The sequence below is a fragment of the Eptesicus fuscus genome, chromosome 1 (genome assembly GCF_027574615.1).
Source record: "Eptesicus fuscus isolate TK198812 chromosome 1, DD_ASM_mEF_20220401, whole genome shotgun sequence".
Lineage (NCBI taxonomy): Eukaryota > Metazoa > Chordata > Mammalia > Chiroptera > Vespertilionidae > Eptesicus > Eptesicus fuscus.
Window position 1 is genome coordinate 128,149,817 of NC_072473.1, and position 19,737 is coordinate 128,169,553.

General features: G+C 49.4%; 2 protein-coding genes across 5 annotated transcripts; both read right to left on the reverse strand.

Annotated features, from left to right (window-relative positions):
• Positions 1-7,624: 7,624 nt before the first annotated feature.
• TSPYL2 (TSPY like 2) lies at positions 7,625-13,855 on the reverse strand. 4 transcript variants are annotated; one of them, XM_054713953.1, is made up of 8 exons: positions 12,888-13,855; positions 11,558-11,635; positions 11,338-11,449; positions 11,108-11,253; positions 10,898-10,995; positions 10,051-10,610; positions 9,844-9,936; positions 7,625-8,315 (listed from the first exon to the last, which is right to left on the reverse strand). In XM_054713953.1, the coding sequence occupies exons 1-8, from the start codon at positions 13,719-13,721 to the stop codon at positions 8,164-8,166; spliced, it is 2,073 nt and encodes a 690-aa protein (XP_054569928.1). In that variant the 5' UTR covers positions 13,722-13,855; the 3' UTR covers positions 7,625-8,163. The 4 variants fall into 4 exon arrangements, with proteins under 4 accessions (XP_054569928.1, XP_054569921.1, XP_008156538.2 ...); XM_054713946.1 differs by having other exon boundaries at positions 7,625-8,318; XM_008158316.3 differs by lacking the exon at positions 9,844-9,936 and having other exon boundaries at positions 9,982-10,610; positions 12,888-13,854.
• A 3,967-nt stretch (positions 13,856-17,822) lies between these two features.
• On the reverse strand, positions 17,823-19,077 carry GPR173 (G protein-coupled receptor 173). Its single transcript, XM_054718476.1, has one exon. The coding sequence runs from the start codon at positions 19,075-19,077 to the stop codon at positions 17,956-17,958; it is 1,122 nt and encodes a 373-aa protein (XP_054574451.1). The 3' UTR covers positions 17,823-17,955.
• Positions 19,078-19,737: the final 660 nt, after the last annotated feature.

The window sequence follows — 19,737 nt, forward strand, 5'->3', positions numbered from 1 at the left end:
AACCAATTCACACACACAGTAGGAGGGTGAGGGCTGGGGGTAGGAGCTGCCAGGAGAGGTCAAAGGGGAAAAAGGAAACATGTGTAATACTTTCAACAATAAAGAATTTAAATTTTTAAGAAAATCTCACCTGGCCCTGACCGGTTTGGCTCAGTGGATAGAGCATTGGCCTTCGGACTGAAGGGTCCCAGGTTCGATTCCAGCCAAGGGCATGTACCTTGGTTGCGGGCACATCCCCAGTAAGGGGTGTGCAAGAGGCAGCTGATTGATGTTTCTCTCTCATCGATATTTCTAAACTCTCTCTCCCTCTCCCTTCCTCTCTGTAAAAAATCAATAAAATATATTTTTAAAAAATCTCGCCTGAACCTTGTATGCATATATGCATGGTCTATGGACACAGAAAATCGAGTGGTGAGGGCCTGGGTAGGGGGAGCTGGCTGGAGGGCGTCAATGGGGGCAAAAAGGGGGCATATGGAATACTTTCAATAATAAAGAATTATTTTAAAATAAATAAGTAGCCCTGACCAGTTTGGCTCAGTGGATAGAGTGTCAGCCTGCGGACTCAAGGGTCCCAGGTTCGATTCCGGTCAAGGGCACGTACCTTGGTTGCGGGCACATCCCCAGTGGGGGGTGTGCAGGAGGCAACTGATTGATGTTTCTCTCTCATCGATGTTTCTAACTCTTTATTCCTCTCCCTTCCTTTCTGTAAAAAAAAAAAAAAAATCAATAAAATATATTTAAAAAAATAAATAAGTAAAAATCTCAACTGACACTATCATTGTGAGGATTAAATGAGAGAATATAAAGTAATCGCCCAGAACATTAATAGTTAAGGTCTCCTGTCCCAATTCTTGCTTTTCCCATAGTTTCAGACTGAGGGAACTATGGCCCAGAGAGGCAAACTGGTTGGCATGATGTTACATAGCAGTAAGACCCAAAATAAAACCCAGACTTCTGGCCTCCAAATGATAGCTGTTTAAAAAGGAAGGAGAGACAGGGAGGTTCTTAATTTGGGTTCACAGGCCTCCAACTGAGTCTGGGGACAGGGTTTGGAGTGGCCCATGAATTTGTATGGGAAAAAAATTACATCTTTATTTTTCACTCTCCTCTTGTTGAAATTTAGCTTTTTTTTTTTTCAGCAAAGAATGTAATTAGCCACAGTAGTATTACTTGTGACTGTCACCAACAGAAATCACAGTTTTTCATATCACATTATAGATGTTGCAGTTCAAAATGATGTCGCAGATCTTTTGAAATATCACGTAATTTCTATTTTAAAATCATGATTGTCATTAGACCCTCCAATGGATCTTATGATTTAGTGAATTAACGAGGAGCACATATATTACTATAGCACATATTTGCTTTTTCCATGTTTTAATAACTGTATTTCAATATAATCAGTTTCTTTTGTAACCAAAGGTATTTTATTTTATGCATTTAAAAGATACTATTTTATGAGGTAAGTTCTGTAGGCTTCACCGACCATCAAACCGATCCATGGCATAAAAAGAGTTAAGAATACTTGTCTTACACAGAGAGACTGGTGGTTGCGGGGGTGCAGGTGGAGGACTGGGGTTTTGAAAGATGGGAGGGGGGCATAAGAAATGTAGTCAGCCGAAACCGGTTTGGCTCAGTGGATAGAGTGCCGGCCTGCGGACTCAAGGGTCCCAGGTTCGATTCCGGTCAAGGGCATGTACCTTGGTTGCGGGCACATCCCCAGTGGGAGGTGTGCAGGAGGCAGCTGGTAGATGTTTCTCTCTCATCGATGTTTCTAACTCTCTATCCCTCTCCTTCCTCTGTAAAAAATCAATAAAATATTTTTTTTAAAAAAGAAATGTAGTCAACAATATTGTAATTAACTATATATGGTGTCAGATGGATACAAGATATATTGGGGTTGCCCTGGTCGGTGTGGCTCAGTTGGTTGATTTGGGTGTCATCCCGTGCACCAAAAGGTTGCTGGTTTGATTCTGGTCAGGGCACATGCCCAGTTGTGGGTTTGATCCCTGGTAGGGGGCATGAAGGAGGCAGCTGATCGATGTTTCCCTGTCACATTGAAGTTACTCTATCTCCCTCTCACTTCCTCTTTCTCTAAAAACCTATTTTAAAATCTTTAAAAAAAAGATTTATTGGGGTGCTCACTTAGTCCAATCACTAGGTTAGACATCGGAAACTAATATAATATTGTATGTCAAATGTAATTGAAAAAGTGAAAGAAAATTTTAAATAAAAGTAAAAAATTACAGTAAAGGACACAAAACCAACCAATAAACAAACCACAAAAAAACCCTTGTTTTAAACTCTCGACTCCAGGAGAACAAAGACTCAGTCTGTCATGTCTCCTCGTTATATCTCTATCATCCAGTTTAGTATCAGGCATACAACAGGTGCTCAATAAATGTTTGCTGGATGAATAATAGGATTCCTTCCTAACCATCCTGCACACCCCCAAATGACGGAGCCAGTGCTGGCTTTTTTGATGACCTAAGAAGGAGGGATATTCCTGAATCTATTTTGGTTAAATTTTGCCAATCTTTGGTTCATAGCAGTGAGTGGCATTTAAAAATATATATATTTCATTGATTTTTTACAGAGAGGAAGGGAGAGGGATAGAGAGCCAGAAACATCGATGAGAGAGAAACATTGACTAGCTGCCTCCTGCACACCCCCTTCTGGGGATGTGCCCACAACCAGGGTACATGCCCTTGACCAGAATCGAACCTGGGACCCTTCAGTCCGGCAGGCCGACGCTCTAGCCACTGAGCCACACCGGTTAGGGCAGTGAGTAGCATTTTAAAGGTCTGGCCTCAGGAGATTCTGGGGACTTCACACCCAGGAGCAGGGCCCTCTGCTGCAGAGGAATGGGGTGAGCTGTGAAGGACACAAAGACAATTAGCTATAGCATGGGAACAGGCCCTGGGGTCCACTGGGTCCACAACTCCTCCTTCTCCTCCTGGTTTCAGTTTAGGGTCCCAGCAAATGGGGCCTGTATTCTCTGGTCTTCAGCAAAGACCATACTTTGGAGTTGGATGTGGCCTTAAAGACCTTCTAGAACAGTCCATTCATTTTGGAGGCCGAGATTGGGCAGGACCTGAAGCCATACCATACACCAAGGAGTGAGGGCACAAGGAACAACGAGATGTCACTCTACCAGTGGTCGGCAAACTCATTAGTCAACAGAGCCAAATATCAACAGTACAACGATTGAAATTTCTTTGGAGAGCCAAATTTTTTAAACTTAAACTTCTTCTAACGCCACTTCAAAATAGACTCGCCCAGGCCGTGGTATTTTGTGGAAGAGCCACACTCAAGGGGCTAAAGAGCCGCATGTGGCTCGCGAGCCGCAGTTTGCCGACCACGGCTCTAGGCAAAGAACATCCTCTCCTCCCATGCCTCAGGCCAGGGCATGAGCACCCTGGCTAACTACATTAGAATCCCATACTTGGCTCCTAATAGTGCCTCTGAAGCCAGAGGCCCTCTCTGACAGGGTGGGTGAAGCCGAGCCTCAAATTCCTAAATGAGGGCCTATGGATTTCATTAGGAAGACAGAGAGGAATCAGAGAAGAGTATGACGAAGGCCAGGCTTCAGAGGTCTACTCTGCGGCTGGATTCCATCTTGAGAACTTAGGCAGGTGGCTTCTCCTGGGCTGATGCCTAATCTTGCAGATGGGAAAATGGAGGCCCTCTACAGAGGGTGAGGGAGGCATGTGAGGCAGAGCAGATTGAGGCGAGGGTACCCAGGCCGTCCGTCACTCAGACTGGCTGGGATCTTCTTGCCAGGCTGACCTCTTCCTGGCCCACTCCAGGCCTTTGCCCCTGCTGCTTTCTCCTCCCCTTCACTTCACCACCTGCTCACTGGGACTGGCTGCAGATACTGCACGCAGTTGTCTCTTCCCTGTGCACAAAAGGAATGGACTGTTCTAGAAGGTCTTTAAGGCCACATCCAACTCTAAAATATAGTCTTTCTCTTGACTCAGAATCCTACACTCTCAGCTCTGGCCCTGAGGCAAGATGTTCCCTTTTCTGGGTCAGAGTTTCCCTTCTAGTGCGGTCCCAGGTCAGAACTAGAGGCATCCAAGACCCCATGCTCTCCCCAAAATATTTATCAGAATCATGGAGTATGTTCCAGATCAGGTGTTCCAACCATTTCACAGAAGAGGCCCAGAGAGGAAGGGGCCTTGCCAAAGGTTCCACAGCAACCTGGTGGTGATCCCTGACTTCTCTCAATCCTTCTTTTCCCACATCTAAAGCCGGTCCGCTTCTGCCAGTCCTGGTGTGCTCCTTTGGTGCGGACCTGGTACCTCTTTTGTGAAGCTGCAGCTGAGAAGACTCCAGTGCTCACAATGACTGACCAAAAGCCCAAGGAAGGAGTCAAGACTGAGAACAGCCCTGACCGGTGTGGCTCAGTGGATAGAGCGTCAGCCTTCGGACTCAAGGGTCCCAGGTTCGATTCCGGTCGGGGACATGTACCTTGGTTGCGGGCACATCCCCAGTAGGGGGTGTGCAGGAGGCAGCTGATTGGTGTTTCTCTCTCATCGATGTTTCTGGCTCTCTCTCCCTCTCCCTTCCTCTCTGTAAATCAATAAAATATATTTTTTTAAAAAAAGACTGAGAACAATGATTATATTAATTTGAAGGTGGTGGGGTAGGATGGCTCTGTGGTTTAGACTAAGAGACATACACACTTAGTAAACTAATGAAAGCCTATTGTGAACGCCAGGGTTTGTCAATGAGGCAGATCAGATTCCGATTTGACAGGCAGCCAATCAATGAAACAGACATACCTACACAGCTGGAAATGGAGGATGAGGATACAATTGATGTGTTCCAGCAGCAGACAGGAGGTGTCTGCTAAAAAGAGAACCTGCTATTGTACTCCAGAACTCTGTTCCTCCAGACCCATGGTCGGCAAACTGCGGCTCGCGAGCCACAGGCGGCTCTTTGGCCCCTTGAGTGTGGCTCTTCCACACAATACCACGGCCTGGGCGAGTCTATTTTGAAGAAGTAGCGTTAGAAGAAGTTTAAGTTTAAAAAATTTGGCTCTCAAAAGAAATTTCAATCGTTGTCCTGTTGCTATTTGGCTCTGTTGACTAATGAGTTTGCCGACCACTGCTCCAGACCAAGAAGACATTCTCAGTTAGAAAACTGCAATTTGGATCCAGTGCATCCTATTACAGTACAGTTTTCTCTGTTCTTTCTTTTTTTTTTTTTCTTTTCTCTCTGTTCTTTCATTTTCCCCTTCCCTGCTCCTTTATTGTACATAAAGTAACTGATGTATGTGCACAAGCACTTGCATGTTTTAAATTAAATTGCCAATGGTATGTTTTGATTGACATCAAATGGAGATGAGATGGGGGGAAAGACTGGTTCTGTGAAAATACCCCCTTTCTTTAGTGGAAGCTCATTCAGCTCTTATCTCCTACTCAAGTAAGTTATTTTACTTCTGTTTAACAACAACAAAAACAACACAAAAGTCCTTGCATACCTCGTTCCATTGGAGAATTTTAATGTTTTTCATTTATCACTATAAACCCAAGGACAGTTTTTATAACTTTCTTATACATAGCTGTTACATGTAGGGCAATCTGTCTTTAAGTAGAGGTAAATTACTCTGAAAGAAATGAATCCTAGATAGTTCCTCCTTCATGGCCAGCATCTTGTTGTTTAAATAAACTTCTTGTTTAAAATGGAAAAAATAGCCAAAACCGGTTTGGCTCGGTGGATGGAGCGTCGGCCTGCGGACTGAAGGGTCCCAGGTTCGATTCTGGTCAAGGGCATGTATCTTGGTTGCGGGCACATCCCCAGTGGGGGGTGTGCAGGGGGCTGCTGATCGATGTTTCTCTCTCATCGATGTTTCTGGCTCTCTATCCCTCTCCCTTCCTCTCTGTAAAAAATCAATAAAATAAAAAAAAATAGGCTGACACTCTAAAAAATAAATAAATAAATAAAATGGAAAAAATAAAGCCTGTCAGTTCCAGCATCTTAAAAGCTCTCATAGAACAGACACGTTTCTAGTGTGGGACAATGCCAATTAGTTTATGCAGACACTTGGCCCTCAAGGGGATGGAGCATAACCCTCCACTCCCTAAGCATGAGCTACTTAGTGGCTTCCTTCCAAAGCAGTGTGGAGAGGAGGAGTAATTTTACAGCAGAGAAACCTGACATACACTACCTCAGCCATGACAGCAAGGTTAACATGGACAGTAATAAGGCATATTGATAGCACGTACCCTTGATATGATGCAATGAGAACAGGACTGTATTTCTGTGGTCTTCCTTCCCCAACCCCACAACCCCACTCTAATCATGAAGAAAGCATCAGACAAATCCTAATTGAGAAAATTATACAAAATACCTGACCAGTACTCCTCAAATGTTGATGACCCCAGGTCATTAAAAACGGAAAGTCTGAGAAACTGTCACAGCCAATAGGAGCCTACAGGGACATGATGACTAAATGTAAGGTGGCATCCTGGAACAGACAAAGGAAATTAGGTAAAAACTAATTAAATATGACTAAAGTATGGACTTCAGTTAACAATACAGTATTAATACTGGTTTATTAATTGTGACAGATGTACCATACCAATGTGGGATGTTAACACTAGCAGAAACTGACTGTAGGGTATATGGGAACTCTCTCTATTACCTTAGCAATAATTCTGTAAATCTAAGATTTCTAAAATAAATTTAAAAAATTAAAAACCACCCCATCACACCTCTCAACTTGAGTTAGAGCTTTGTTCACTGCTCTCCCTTCCTCCAATCCATTCTGCTGGCAGCCAGCAGAGGGCATTCTCTAAAACACAAATCTGAATCCTCCCAGCAAAATAAGGGCGTTGGATGGAAAGTTCTGGAGGTATCTTGCAGAACACTGACCCTGATTGTTACATTAGTTGTCATTATGATCCAGAAAGAATCTGGGCGTTATTTCCGGTGTCTCCTGAAATAAAATTACTGTATCCAAAATTTAAAACATCTCCCTGCCTTTCAGACTCCCAACTCACGACTCCTCCCGCCCCCAATCACACAGCTACATAGTAATTTCTCTTTGCTTTGCAAACTCCTCGACCTGAGCCATCTTTTCTTGCCTTCTCTCCCAGACCCAGCTCCAGGGACCCTGCACCCCCTCCCTAAGACGAGAGAGCACCCCTGCATTATCCAACTGTTTTTTCTACTACATGCGAGAAAAATGGATTTCTCTGGCTCATTCCGCCCCCGCTCAGCTCACACTAGGCCCGAAGAAAGGTTTGACGCAAGATAAATTAAAAGATGAATCACCGAATAAATGGATGTTCTAGGGCGCAGAGCTTTTCTGCGCGCATGCGCGAGGGGAAGGCGTGGGAAGCTGTTTGATACCTGGCTGAGGCCACTGCAGCAGCCAGGAGAGGGAGGGGCTTCCCCAGCCTCGTCTTGCCATTGGTCAGAATGGTCCGCATTGGCCTGACGCCACAGATCTGCAGTCCTGCAGAGCTCGACCCCCTGCCCGCCAAATCCCCCCACCCTAACAACTCGCAACTACCATCTTGCAGGCCAGTGCGTAGATGGGCCTATAGCAAGGGAGACTGCTGCTGGGAACTGGGCACCGGGCGGAACAAAAGACTCAAAGCAGCACTTTGAATTTGCTGAGAACTTTATTAGGATAACCAGGGTTCACAGGGAATGAGCAGGGCTTCTGGGGGTGGGGGACAGGAATACCGCAATGGCAAAGCGGCCTTGCATAGACACCGATGCGGGCTAGCGGGCACAGCAGGTTGAAGTGTGAGGGGAAGAGACTTAGGACAACTGGGAGGCAGCAGCCATCCCAAGGCCACAGCAGCCCTCCCCGCTTCGGGATCAGGGGTGTTCACTCCACACAGCACGAGGAGGGGGATAGAGGGGCCGTGGCCAAGGCATCACAATAAATACGTAGCAGCACACAGAAGCCTGCGAGGGAGGAGGGCCGAAAGGAAGGGGGGAGTCCCCCTTTCCCTCCCCCCCAAAATAAGAACTCTGCGATTACTAAACCATAAAAATAAACTTCAAACCCGTGTACGAACTTGGTCACCCCCCAGAAGTGCAATGTGGAGCCTCAAGGCCCTAGCTGAGGGGGAGGGCAAATGGGACAGAGGGAGAGGGACACAGAGGCAGTAGCCACAAGGGCAAGGGTGAAACATTTGTTTATCCGGTTTTGCCCCTCTTCCGGGGGTTGGCCCAAGCGTTCTGGACCTGAAGCACCTCCTCCACGTCAGAGTCTTCCCAGTCTTCGCCCATTCCTTCCTCCTCCTCCTCTTCTTCCTCCTCACTTCCTTCCTCGTCATCGCTGTCCTCATCTTCTGGCAGCACAGGGGAGAGAGAGGAAAACAACGGAAAATGGAGGGTGGTTAGAGGGGCGGGTACATGTCACTTCTAATGGGAACATAGCCCCTAACTAGGGCGGTTGGGGGCCAGGCACCTCTGCTTGGAGCAAGCAGCCAAGTGTAGGGCGGGGAGGGGGAAGGTAGGGTGGGATCCTAGCCTGTCCTATCAAAATGGATACATATCTGAAAGCAGCTTCTTCTCCTCCTGTATGTAGCAATGTGTGTCTCTTTCTGAGTTGCGACTTCGGCTGAATAAACCTATTCATCCCCAGGCAGCTCCCTCACTCCTTCTCCATAGTCTGTTGCAAACAGGCCCAGTCTGTCTTCTCCAGCCCAACCCCCCACCCCTGCTCCCACCCTAGGGCTGGGCAGATAGCGCTGCCTCTCCTTCTCCAAAAGAACAGGTGTCACCCGATGGGAGGGAATGGGGCCAGCAACTCCCTCAATTTCCCTAGTCAAGCTGCAAATGTTGAGATTGAGGGTACTCACTCCATGCCTCCTTCCTTGGTCCCCTGCCCTCAGTGGAACTTTTTGACTTCGAGGTAAAAATTCTCAGGAGTGCTTGGTCTTCCCCCAGAGGCCTGCCTTATGTCCAATAACCCTTCCAACTCTGTGTTTCTCCCTGCATTCCATCAATCTCACCACCATGCCCCTTTCCCTCCCAGGAAATGGCTCAATTCTCCAGTCATTCGAGGCCGGAACCAAACCTGGGAGTCACCTGAAATACCATCTTTTCCCTCAAACCCCATACTCATTTCTCAAAAGGCATTCCTTGATGAGAAAAAATGGCTTCTGTGGTCAAGAAGCTTGAAAAATGCTTCGTTCCACGAAGTTTAAATAGGTTTCTTACAGCAGGACTTTCCAGAGCCTTTAAGGTGTTAATGTACATGTGACTACATGAAGATATTCATGTATGCAGTATTTTCCCCGACATATGCAACCATTGAACCTTTTTGTGAGAAGCAGCTTTCAGAACTGGTGAAGGGTCCTCAGAAGACAATTTGGGAAACTGTGCCCAACATATGCATTTTCACCCTTCCAGGTCCTTGTTCATGTGATCCCTTTTACTGAGAATGCCCCATAACACCCCTGAAGACAAATGCAGCCTCCAATTCAAATGTGTCAGTTCCTTTTCTAGTTCTCCCCTTCCTCATTCTTGAGGTACAATTAGCTGTTCCCTCCTCTGGGGCTCACAGAGCACAACCTCCTCTGGGCTCACAGAGCATAATGTTCACTTTGCCCCCAGCTCCCCGAACAGGACTGGGAGTTCCCAGAAGGCTAGGGCTGGGTACAGAGTGTACTGAATTGTAATGTGTTTGCTGCTTTATTTCGCTCTCTTCTCCCTCTCCCTCTCTGCCAGTCCTTAATTTCCCACCGACTCTCTCCTATACCTTCCCTCCCCTTTGTATTTTGCTGTTGCAACCTATCTGCCCATCAGCTAGAACTGAAACATATTTCGTTGGTTTTGTTACATTGGTAAGTTAAATGTTCCTGGCCTTGCCTTGTTTTACAAGTTGCACAGATGCTTTTTTCTTTTCACCACAAGAGCAGATTGTGCTCATGTCTCGATTCCCTGGTCCTGGCCAGCTTTGCCCTGAGGAAAGAGAAAGGAGGGAGGACAAGAGGGGGTCCAGCTCACCTTCCTCACTGCCCTCCTCATCTTCTTCCTCCATTGATGATTCTTCTTCGAAGATGTTCTCTATCTCACCTTCATAGTAGCCCAGGTTGTTGATGTTAAGCTGACCCTTCTCAGGCTCTTCAATGGCATGCTCATAGTAATCAATGTCTCTGTCATCATCATCACTGCCTTCATTGTCACCTTCATTGCCGTCATCATCACTGCCTTCGTTGTCACCTTCGTTGCCGTCATTATCTTCATCATCGCTGGTCTCATTGTCTCCGTAGTCGCTGTCGCTGCTGTCGAGGTTGTTGCCACAGCCGCCACCTTTGGAGTTCTCACCACCATAAGTGTGCTCATCAGCGCTGTCATTGTTTTCGGTGGTGAGGTGGCGGTCTGGGCTTTCACAGTCATAGACGCTCTCACTGTCACAGAAACTCTCACTGAAGTCAGTTATCTCGTCCGAGGTCTCGAAGCAGTCGGTGGTCTCCATGAAGTCGGAGATCTTGATGTCGTGAACAGTCTCATTGTCGTCAGTGATAAAATCACTGTCTGAGGTCTCGCCGATAATGTCTTGCATCAGCTGATAGTCATCGAAGTCATCCATGATCACCAACTCGTATCTGTCCCTCTTTTTAATGTGGGAAAACCTGTTGGTTGAATATAAGTTTGGGGGGAGGTACAAGAGAAGACACTGAAAGATGGGAAGTAACTGGGGAGGCAGTAGGCTACAAGGGCTCCCAGGGACGAAGCTAGGGTGGGGCGAGTCCCATTTCTGCCCCTGACTGTATAACCTAAGGCCAATCACACCCCATTTCTGGGCATCATTCACCACTTGGAAAACATATTGGACTGAATTGTCTTAAAGGTCCCTTTTGGCTTTATAAACCCTGTGTGACACTAAAACATCACCTCTCAGTCTCTAACCCCCCATCACCTTTCTTTCTTTTCTTGCTTCTTTCTTTTTGCTCTGTAGCCGCCTTCTCCCATCATGTAGTAGCGCACAGGGTTGACCCAGAGGTCATTCTTGATAATCTGTTGAAAGAGAGGGGAGAAAGGAGAAAACAGAGCTATGAGTACAAGCCCCAGAATCTACTTCAGGCACCTAGAGGCAAGCCCGGCAAGGCCTTCCCAGGAGGGACTCCACCTCAGCAATCCTGTCGGCCTCTGGAAGGCTGTGATTTGAGAACCAGCTGAAGAAGCTGTAGTTGGTGTCCTGGTTCCTTTCCTTGTAAGCTTGGGGTTCCTGGCCCCGGTGCCAGCGGATTGGGGTGGAGTGAGACACCAGCCGGCCTGGGGAAAAAGGAGGCTGTGGAGAAGGCACTGGGCAAGGGTAGTTGCGGGTCCCATGGATTTGCCCTGGGGACTGTCTCTTACCTGATCGGTTGCACTGGAACTCCTTGACAATCACCATATTTGTGAAATAGGGGTTTGTCTGGAAGTACAGCTTCATTTTGTAGCCCATGGAGATATGTCTGAGGTCCTGTACCTGCTCAGGGTGGGGGTAATGATGGAATCACCACCCCCCCCACCCCCCGCCTCACCTTCAAGGACCAGATTCCTTGACTGGTCTTAGTAAAAACATCTTTGGCCTGACCTGCAGATTGGTCAAGTAGCGGAAGATGTCTTCATCGCGTTGACTGATCAAGACTGAAATTTTGGGGTGGTTGAGGAACTGCGGGAGGGAGCGGTTTAGGTTAAGGAGTGACTACTCTTTGAGAGGAGGGAGGGAAGGCCAGGCAAGTCAGGTCAGGCAGGGCGAAGCAAAAGAGAAGCTGGAGCAGAAATCCTTCTGTGTGCATTTGATGTGTGTGGAACAAGTGGGTACTTTATTTCCATGATACTATGTGGTGAGAGCTCGTGTTTATGCTTTGTAAAACCTCTGTATTGGATGGCCTTGCCATGGTTCTTACTTGTTGTGTCTGGGTGCTGAGGGTCTATGTCTATGTGATGTGTCTCTGGATGCTGAGGGCTTGTGTTCACAAAACATTGTGTGTCAGGGGGCTGAAGGCCCATGTCCAAGTAATGCTATATCTGGTTGTTATGGGTCTTTATTCACATGATGTTATTCACTAGATGTGAGGGGTTCTGTCCAAATTAAACTGGGTACTGAGGGTCTGTGATCATGAATACTTTGTATGGGAGTGTCAAGGATCTGTATCTATGTAATTCTGTTAGTATGTTAAATCCATGTGTTCCTAACATGTTGCATGTCTATATGTGTGTCCCCCAGAGATGGGATTATCACCAGTAGTGAATGGGATTTTTTTTACTCCCCTTTCCTTCATTTAACTCCTTGATATCCATTCCTAGGTATTGCTTCTCCTGATCCTTTAGGAGCTCCAGTCCCTTTCTAGCTCCCTTTCCTCCAGCCAGGATTAGGCTCTCCATAGCGTCTAAGCAGACACCCAGGCTTGAAGAGTCATGTGTGAGTTATGCACCCATTCTGGGCAATTTCCCCATTATGGTGCCCATTACTGTCTCAGAGTCCATTTATTTTCTGTGTGTCCCTCCCTCCTCCCTTCACCATCTATGGTCCAATTTTCCTGCTATGTGCCCCTCTACTACCCACCCCTTTTCACTGCCTGTGATCCATCTCTCTCTATTTTTTAATTGTTTTTTAAAGTATTACATATAGTATTACATATGTATGATCCATTTATGTTACGTGCTTCTTCACCCTTTCCCATCTGTGATTCAGTTTGTATGTTGTGTGGCTCCTCCTCCTCCCGCCCCCGCCCCCCCTCCCCATCTCCAATCCAGCTTCGCTGATGTCTCGCCCCCCTCCTTCCGTCCCTCCTCCACCAAACGTAGTCATTCTTTCAATAGAGGCCCGCCCCCACACTTTCACCCCGTCTCCCTCCCCCCCCCACCGCCCCCCTTTCTGTCATGGGCCCGTAGCCCATGGGTTTAGGTATCAAGGATACTGCTTTGACCCAGAAGCCTGGGATGTGCTGGATGATAAGGTCTCTGCGCTCCAGGTAGGGTCTCCGCATCTGGATGAACTTGCGCTTGAGACGGAGGAAGGCCTTGCCTGCCTTAATGTTCACCGCCTCCAGGTCTAGCTGAATGCTTTCCAGTGCCTGCAGGACGTACTGGATCTTCTCGGGATTTATCTCTTTGCTTGGCTTCTTCACCTTCCTCTGCTTCCTCCTCCTCCTCCTCCTCTTTTTCCTCACATTCTCCTTCACCTCCTCCTCATCATCCTCCACTATAATAATGGCCTCTTCCTTCCCCTGGAGGCCGGCTAACACCTGGTACTCCCGACCCCCTAAGCCACAGGTATCGATGGCCTCCCCACTAAAGCCGCTGGGCTCGGGTTCAGGCTCCGGCTCGGGCTCGGGCTCCGTAACCTGAATGTCAATCTCCAGGCTTCCCCCCGCCACCTCCTCAGGAGAGAACGTTTCCAGGCTCTCTGAGGGAGGGGGCGCCTCCCCGTACCCAGACTCGAAATCCGGATCCCAATAGGAACACCCGGCGCCCAGGGTGAAGTACGCGCGCACTCCCCCCTCCTCCAGAATGACATAGGGGGGCGGCGGGGGCAGAGTGGGGCCCAATCCCACCCCCCTCATGTCAGCCAGCACCTGTGCCGCCTCCGTTTCCTCCCGGAGCCTAGGGCGCTGCTCCGGCGGAGGCAGGGGCAGTCGCATGAGCGGCGGCGGCGGCGGAGGTGGCGGCGGCGGCGGCGCGTCATCCTGAGAGGGCTCGGAGCTGCTGAGGCGGCGGGCCTTGGCAGGAGGCCCCTCGTCAGGGCGGTCCATGGTGACCGCGCTCAGGGCACCGGCGCTCACCGCTTCCCTCTCTGTCAGGCCGCTGCTTCCAGTCACACCTGAGGCGGAGCGGCCGCGCCTGGACGCCACCAGCTCCGCTCGCAGCTCCGCTCTGCGCTCCCTCCCACGACGCACGTCCTATTCCCTCCGCGCCAAGCGCTCAGGTCCCGCCCCTCCCTGACGTCAGGGGCCTGTTCTGCCTCGCCATTGGCTGCCCGCTGCCGAGGCGGGCGCTGGCGTTCGCGAGACCACGGCCCGCTCTCACGCAATCTGCTTGCCAACACCCCACCTCGCCGCGCTCCCATTGGCTGCCCTCAGCTCGGCCAATCATTGGGCTTCCGCCCCCGCGCGACCGGAGAGAAAGCTGAGGGGCAATTGGCTGAGAGAAAAGCCTGGGGAAGAAACCCCTTTCCCTCACCCTTTCAACGTTTTGTCCAATGGGAAAAGTACCAGTGGTTCCTTTTTTTTTTTTTTTATTGAATCAGAGGGGTGGGGGAGGGGGAAATAAATGGTGATAGAAGGAGACTTGGCTTGTGGTAGCGAACGCCATACGTTCCACAGATATATTATAAAACCGTACCCCTGAAACCGATGTAATTTTATTAATCAATGTTACCAGTGATTCTGAAGATCAAAAAAAATCAAAACAAAAAATGAAGGCAGGCGCTGAGCACGACGTGCTCAAATCAAATTGGAGAGCCTCGCTGTCGTTCATCCATCCCCCCCCCCCCCCCGCTTCCCTCCCCTCCTTTTCCCTGCCGCAAGTAACTACGCACTTCTTAAATCTGCCTCGTCTCCAGTCCCTGCCCCCAGCTTTTGCCAGGCAGCAGGCTCCAGTGAGACCCCTGGGGGCTCAGGTTGCTCTAACCCCGAGCCGGGACCTCAGTGAAGACCTAGGGACTTTGATTTGAGGCCAGGTTTTGACGTGGCGTTTTCCATCTCTGCAAAATGGCTCTAGAAATAATCACGCAAAAAAAAAAAAAAAAAAGTAACATCTATGCGTCATTAAAATGATGTGATTCAGTTCGTATGCTAGATTTTTCTAGGTCTTTCTCTTCATGTACTCAATACGTCTTCCCCTCCCTTCCTCAGTATATACGGTATTTAATTGTATTTGAAAAAAAAATTTTTTTGGCCAGAGGGACAGGTCTCTGATGAGGCATGGTGGGGGTTTCTGGCTGTGGTAAAGATTCAAATCAGGGGTTTATTCCTCCACTTTGTAACTCTCTGAGCTTCAGCTTCCTCTCCTCTGAATGAGGTGTCCTTAAAGAGAAGTGGAGGAAACTACCCATTGCAGCCTTGTTGTAGTAGCGAACTGGGAGCAACCTAGAGCCCCATCTCCAGGGGAATGGGTAAGGAAAATGTGATATATGTGTATAAGATGACCACTAGAATGAATTAGATCTACATACGGCAACATGGCTGGATCTCTCAAAAACAGAATGTTGAGTGAAAAAAGAAACAGAACAAGATTTATAGCACAATACTGTTTATGTAAATTAAAACACATAACAATACCATATATTTTTTTCACAGATACACATATATGTAAATAAACACATGAATGGTGGATTGGAAAGACGTATGTTAAATACACGAGAGTGGGTGCCTATGTGGGAGGGGGGATGGGATCAGGGATGGCTGATGAAGGGGACAAAACAAAACAAAGAATAAAAGGGCTTCGCATGGATCAATGATGATATAGCTGTGCCAAGAACTGAGGAGTGTGGTCAACTCAATTCTGTGCACCTGAGAGAATAAATAAATAATAATTGAGTGCCCCAGGCAACAGTCTGGCTGGGTAGACTTCCAGGCTTGGGTTCCCTCCTGTGACATCCCTCCCTCTGAATTTAGCCAAAGCTTACCAAAGTCCCAGCTGCATAAAATGGACCCTTCAGAAGATCTCCCATCCCCGATTGAGCAGGCCATTACTTTGTGGGGGGCATTTCCTAACCCCATTGGCTCTCCCCAAGATGGATCCCTAATTCCCAGTCCCCATTCTCCATGGCGGTCCAGTTTCAGGAACACCTTGTTTGGGTTTTGGAGAAGAGACTGATTCGGGAGGTTGAAAGTGATACCTGGGGGCTCCAGGCTTTGGGAAGAGAATGGGGTTCTCAAGTATTTGGTCTGCCATGTTCAGAACCTGGGCCAAGGGAGGAACATCTGATGAGATGGGAATCTCCCTCTTGCTATATACATATGTACTTTTCAAGTTCTATCTCTCCGGCCACTCGACTTCCTGCTGCAGGCACATACTGTAGTTTGTCTCCTCTCAGTTAGGTGCATACATGTATGTGTGTGTGCATGCCATATATGTCTCCACATACAGGCATTTACTCACGCATGTGTACCAGGCAGGGGTGCCTCCCCATACAAAGTCACACAAACACACTGTCTCACTCAATCATACCTCTCCACATGTGGTCATGCAGACAGGACACACAGACACACAGACGCACACAGACAGACACACACACACAGTCAGAAAGAGAAAACATCCAATATAGCATTGTTCATTTCAGTTTTCCATTTACAAAATCCAATGGTGAATCCAGGCAGTTAGAAAAAAGAAATGGAGGAAAACCCTCCTGAATGTACCCTATCTACCCCACCCCCGTGGCCCCCCCACCCCACCCCCTGGAAAAGGCACCCCCATCACTATCACTGAGAGAACAGGTACCCTCCCACCCCCAGCCTCTCAGCCACTCTGGCCTGCCTTTCCAGGACAACTCCACAGCCAGGCTCATTAATGTCTCTCCTGCCTAGAGTGCCCTCCCCATTCTTCTGGGGTCAAGGCTTAGGACGAGGGTTTCAATCGGGAAGGAAAAGGGGGTGGATAAATACAGATCTGCCCCGCCCACAGAGAACCTGGGCAAGACCAGGCAAAGGAGTGCCAGCTTGGATCCCCAGGCCACAAGAACTGTCCTTGGTGTGATCCCAGAGTGGACTCTGCCCTGGGAGGGAAGCTTGGGATCACCCACCTGGGGAATCTGGCTACAGTCTGTTCCACTTTGGGAGGAGGTAAGGGTGAAGGGTGGCAAGTCGGGAGCTGAGGGCCCAGAAGACCAAGGGCTACCACGGAAGGGCTTGAGGGCCCTGAGGCTTGAAGAGGACAAAAAGAGGTCACATAGGGATGGATTCCAATCCACAGTGCCTTGGAGCTTATCCACTATGAGATACCAAGTCCCCCCCCCCCCGCCCAATTTTCATCTTTGGGAGAGTAGCATGAACCCAGGGGACAATTCTGGGGTTGAATTCCGCTCTGATGCCAGTCTCTCAGATCCAGCTACTCTGGGGAGTTCAGCTCTTTCCTTATACTTCCCTGGGGGGTTGATCCTGCCTGTATGGCACCCGCATCAGCCCTAGTGGAGCTTGAGTGGATTTCCACCCTTAGAAAGAAGAGTTGGGGGCTGGGGATCCAGGAGGCAGCTCTAGAGAATCCAGTCAAGCTCACGTCTCTTCAGCTCCAGGCATGCAGCTCACATCCTGCTCTTCACTAGCCTGTGCCCATCCCGAGGGCCCTTCTCCCTCCCCTCCTGGCTTCTCAGATGCTCAAGAAACACTTGGGATGTCTGGACATGGGTAGCAAGAGGAGACTGGGCTTGGGACCAGAGTTAGCCTAAAACAACATTGCACACAACATAGCAATTAAACATCCCTGCTCCCTGGGGACCCTGCACCCCCTTTGGTCCCTCTTGTCAACAGATCAGTTTCCCCCTAAATATCCAGGCCTTGCTAGAGGACTTGGAAGGGGAGGGTGCATGGGAGCAGAGGGGCCCAGAAGAGCTCTGGAAGTCTATTTTACAGGACAAATTTCCGCATTCTAGACAGTGTCAGAAGGAGAGACATTAAAGCAAGGAAGCCTGACTCCTCAGCTGATAGTAGAAAAACCTGCATTTTCACTTTTGTTTTCTTTTTCTGAAGAGAGAGAGAGAGAGAGAGAGAGAGAGAGAGAGAGAGAGAGAGAGAATGAGGAGAGAGGAGAGAGATTGTAGAAGTGGAAAAGGAGGCAGCAGAGACAGGCCCTAGGACTAGAAACACCTCTTTCCCAGTCCCCCACCCCTGGGGAGGTGTTGGCAAAGGTGCCTAGATTCCGGGTGGTTTGAGAGGCTAGGGCTGGAGCTCAGAAAGAAAGGCTCCTGTATGGGGCCCTACCCCTCCCTTTCTGTTAGCCCCATCATGGTGGCCATGACCTTCTCCCTGTCTGTCTGCCTATCGGCCTGCTTCACATGACACAGTAGGGTTCTCTGGGAGCCGGGGCACCTCCTGTGCCCCAGCAGGGGGCGTGAGTCCTCAGGCACTTCTTGAGGTCCTTGTTGAGCAGGAAGCAGACGATCGGGTTGACGGCAGCCTGGGCGAAGCTCATCCAAACAGCAGTGGCCAGGTAACGGTGGGGCACAGCGCAGGCTTTAACGAACACTCGCCAGTAGCAGGCCACGATGTAAGGTGACCAGAGGAGCAGGAAGAGCAGTGTGATCGCGTAGAACATGCGGCCCAGCTGCTTTTCACCCTTGACCTCGTCCATGCCCAGCAGCCGCCGGCTGGCTGCATGCCCGTTCTGCCGGATACCCAGCAGGGTTGGTGGCATGGGCCCACGGCCAAAGCCAGCGATCCAGTTGGCAGCAGCCTGGCCGGTGGCCCCAGGGCCATGGAATGTCCAGTTCTGGCTAATGGCTGGCACCATCTGCACTGGCTTCATCTTGCGGTGACGGTACTCAAAGAGGAGCAGTTTGCCATAGACAGCATGTGTGGCTGCCATGAGCACAGCCAACATAAGCATGAAACCCAGCGTGTCATTGGCCTTGAAATAACGATGCTCAAAGATGCACTGGTCCTCCTCACGGATAAACTTGTAGGTGCCCACGTCGAAGACGGGTGGGAAGGCCATGGCCACAGACAGGGTCCAGGCCATGCAGATGACGGCTGCACATGTCCAGAGTGTCATGCGTTTGGCATAGAAGCGGTGGTGGGCGATGGCCATGTAGCGGGTGACGCTGATGCAGAACAGCATGAAGGCCGCATGGAAGCAAAAGAGCACAGCCATAAAGGCCACAATCTTGCAGCTGAGCGCACTGAAGGTCCACGAGGAGCCGTGGCGCACAGAAGCCAGCACAAAGGGAAAGCAGACGGCAGAGCGGATGCCGTCGGCCAGGCACAGGTCCAGGAGAAAGTAGTAAGGAGCCTTGTGCAGGGCACGCTCCTTGAGCACCAGCAGGGACAAGATGGCGTTGCCCGCCAGGCTCACGCACATGATCAGTCCCAGCAGCACCAGCTTGACATACGCCGATGCTGATGGTGGGGACAGAGCACCGCTCACCTCCTCGGGCTCTCCAGTGGTGTTGGCCATAATGGAGGGCAGGGGCTGCTCCCAACCCTATGGAGTCAGCCAGTCCGGTACTCGATGGGCTCTGGGGGACTCCATCAGTTGTCCTGCTGGGCTGCACCTGCAAATGGGGGTAGTGGGAGAGACACAGACATAGAGACAGAGAGATGAGGGTAAGAGAGAGACAGAGAGGAAAAAACACACAGAGGTACAGAGAAGGAGTGAGAAAGGATAGACCAGAGAGATGGAAAATGACAACAAAGATATAAATGGATAAAAAATTGAGACAGAAATGGAGGGGATGAAAAGAGAGAGACAGAAAAAGGAAAAGAAGGAGAGAGAGAGGGACAGAGAGGGAGAGGGACAGGGAGATAGGGGAGAGGAGGAGAGAGGGAGAAAGGGAGAGAGGGAAGAAGAGGGAGGGAGAGAAACAAGACAGACAGGGAGAAACAGATGGAAAGAAAAAGTGAGGAAGAAACAGAAAGGGCAGTGTTAGCGTGTCTCTGTAGGCCCTCCCTCATGCCCCCACCCTGCTTACTCCTCGGCTGGTGTCAGGCCCTGGCCCTGGCCACTGCTGCTTCTACCCCATCCTTGCTGAGTGAGGACACTTCATATCTCTAGGTGTCCTTGGTTACCTGTTTGCTATGTTGGTGGGTGTGTGGGGCAGGGATGTTGATGTGGCTC

Coding starts and splice junctions, on each gene's coding strand:
- TSPYL2 (XM_054713946.1), bottom strand. CDS start 13,721: ATGGACCGCCCTGACGAGGGGCCTCCTGCCAAGGCCCGCCGCCTCAGC. Junction 11,450..11,557: donor GCTACTTGACCAATCTGCAG/GTCAGGCCAAAG, acceptor CACCCTGAGCAG/GTACAGGACCTCAGACATAT. Junction 10,996..11,107: donor AGGCCGACAGGATTGCTGAG/GTGGAGTCCCTC, acceptor CTCTTTCAACAG/ATTATCAAGAATGACCTCTG.
- GPR173 (XM_054718476.1), bottom strand. CDS start 19,077: ATGGCCAACACCACTGGAGAGCCCGAGGAGGTGAGCGGTGCTCTGTCC.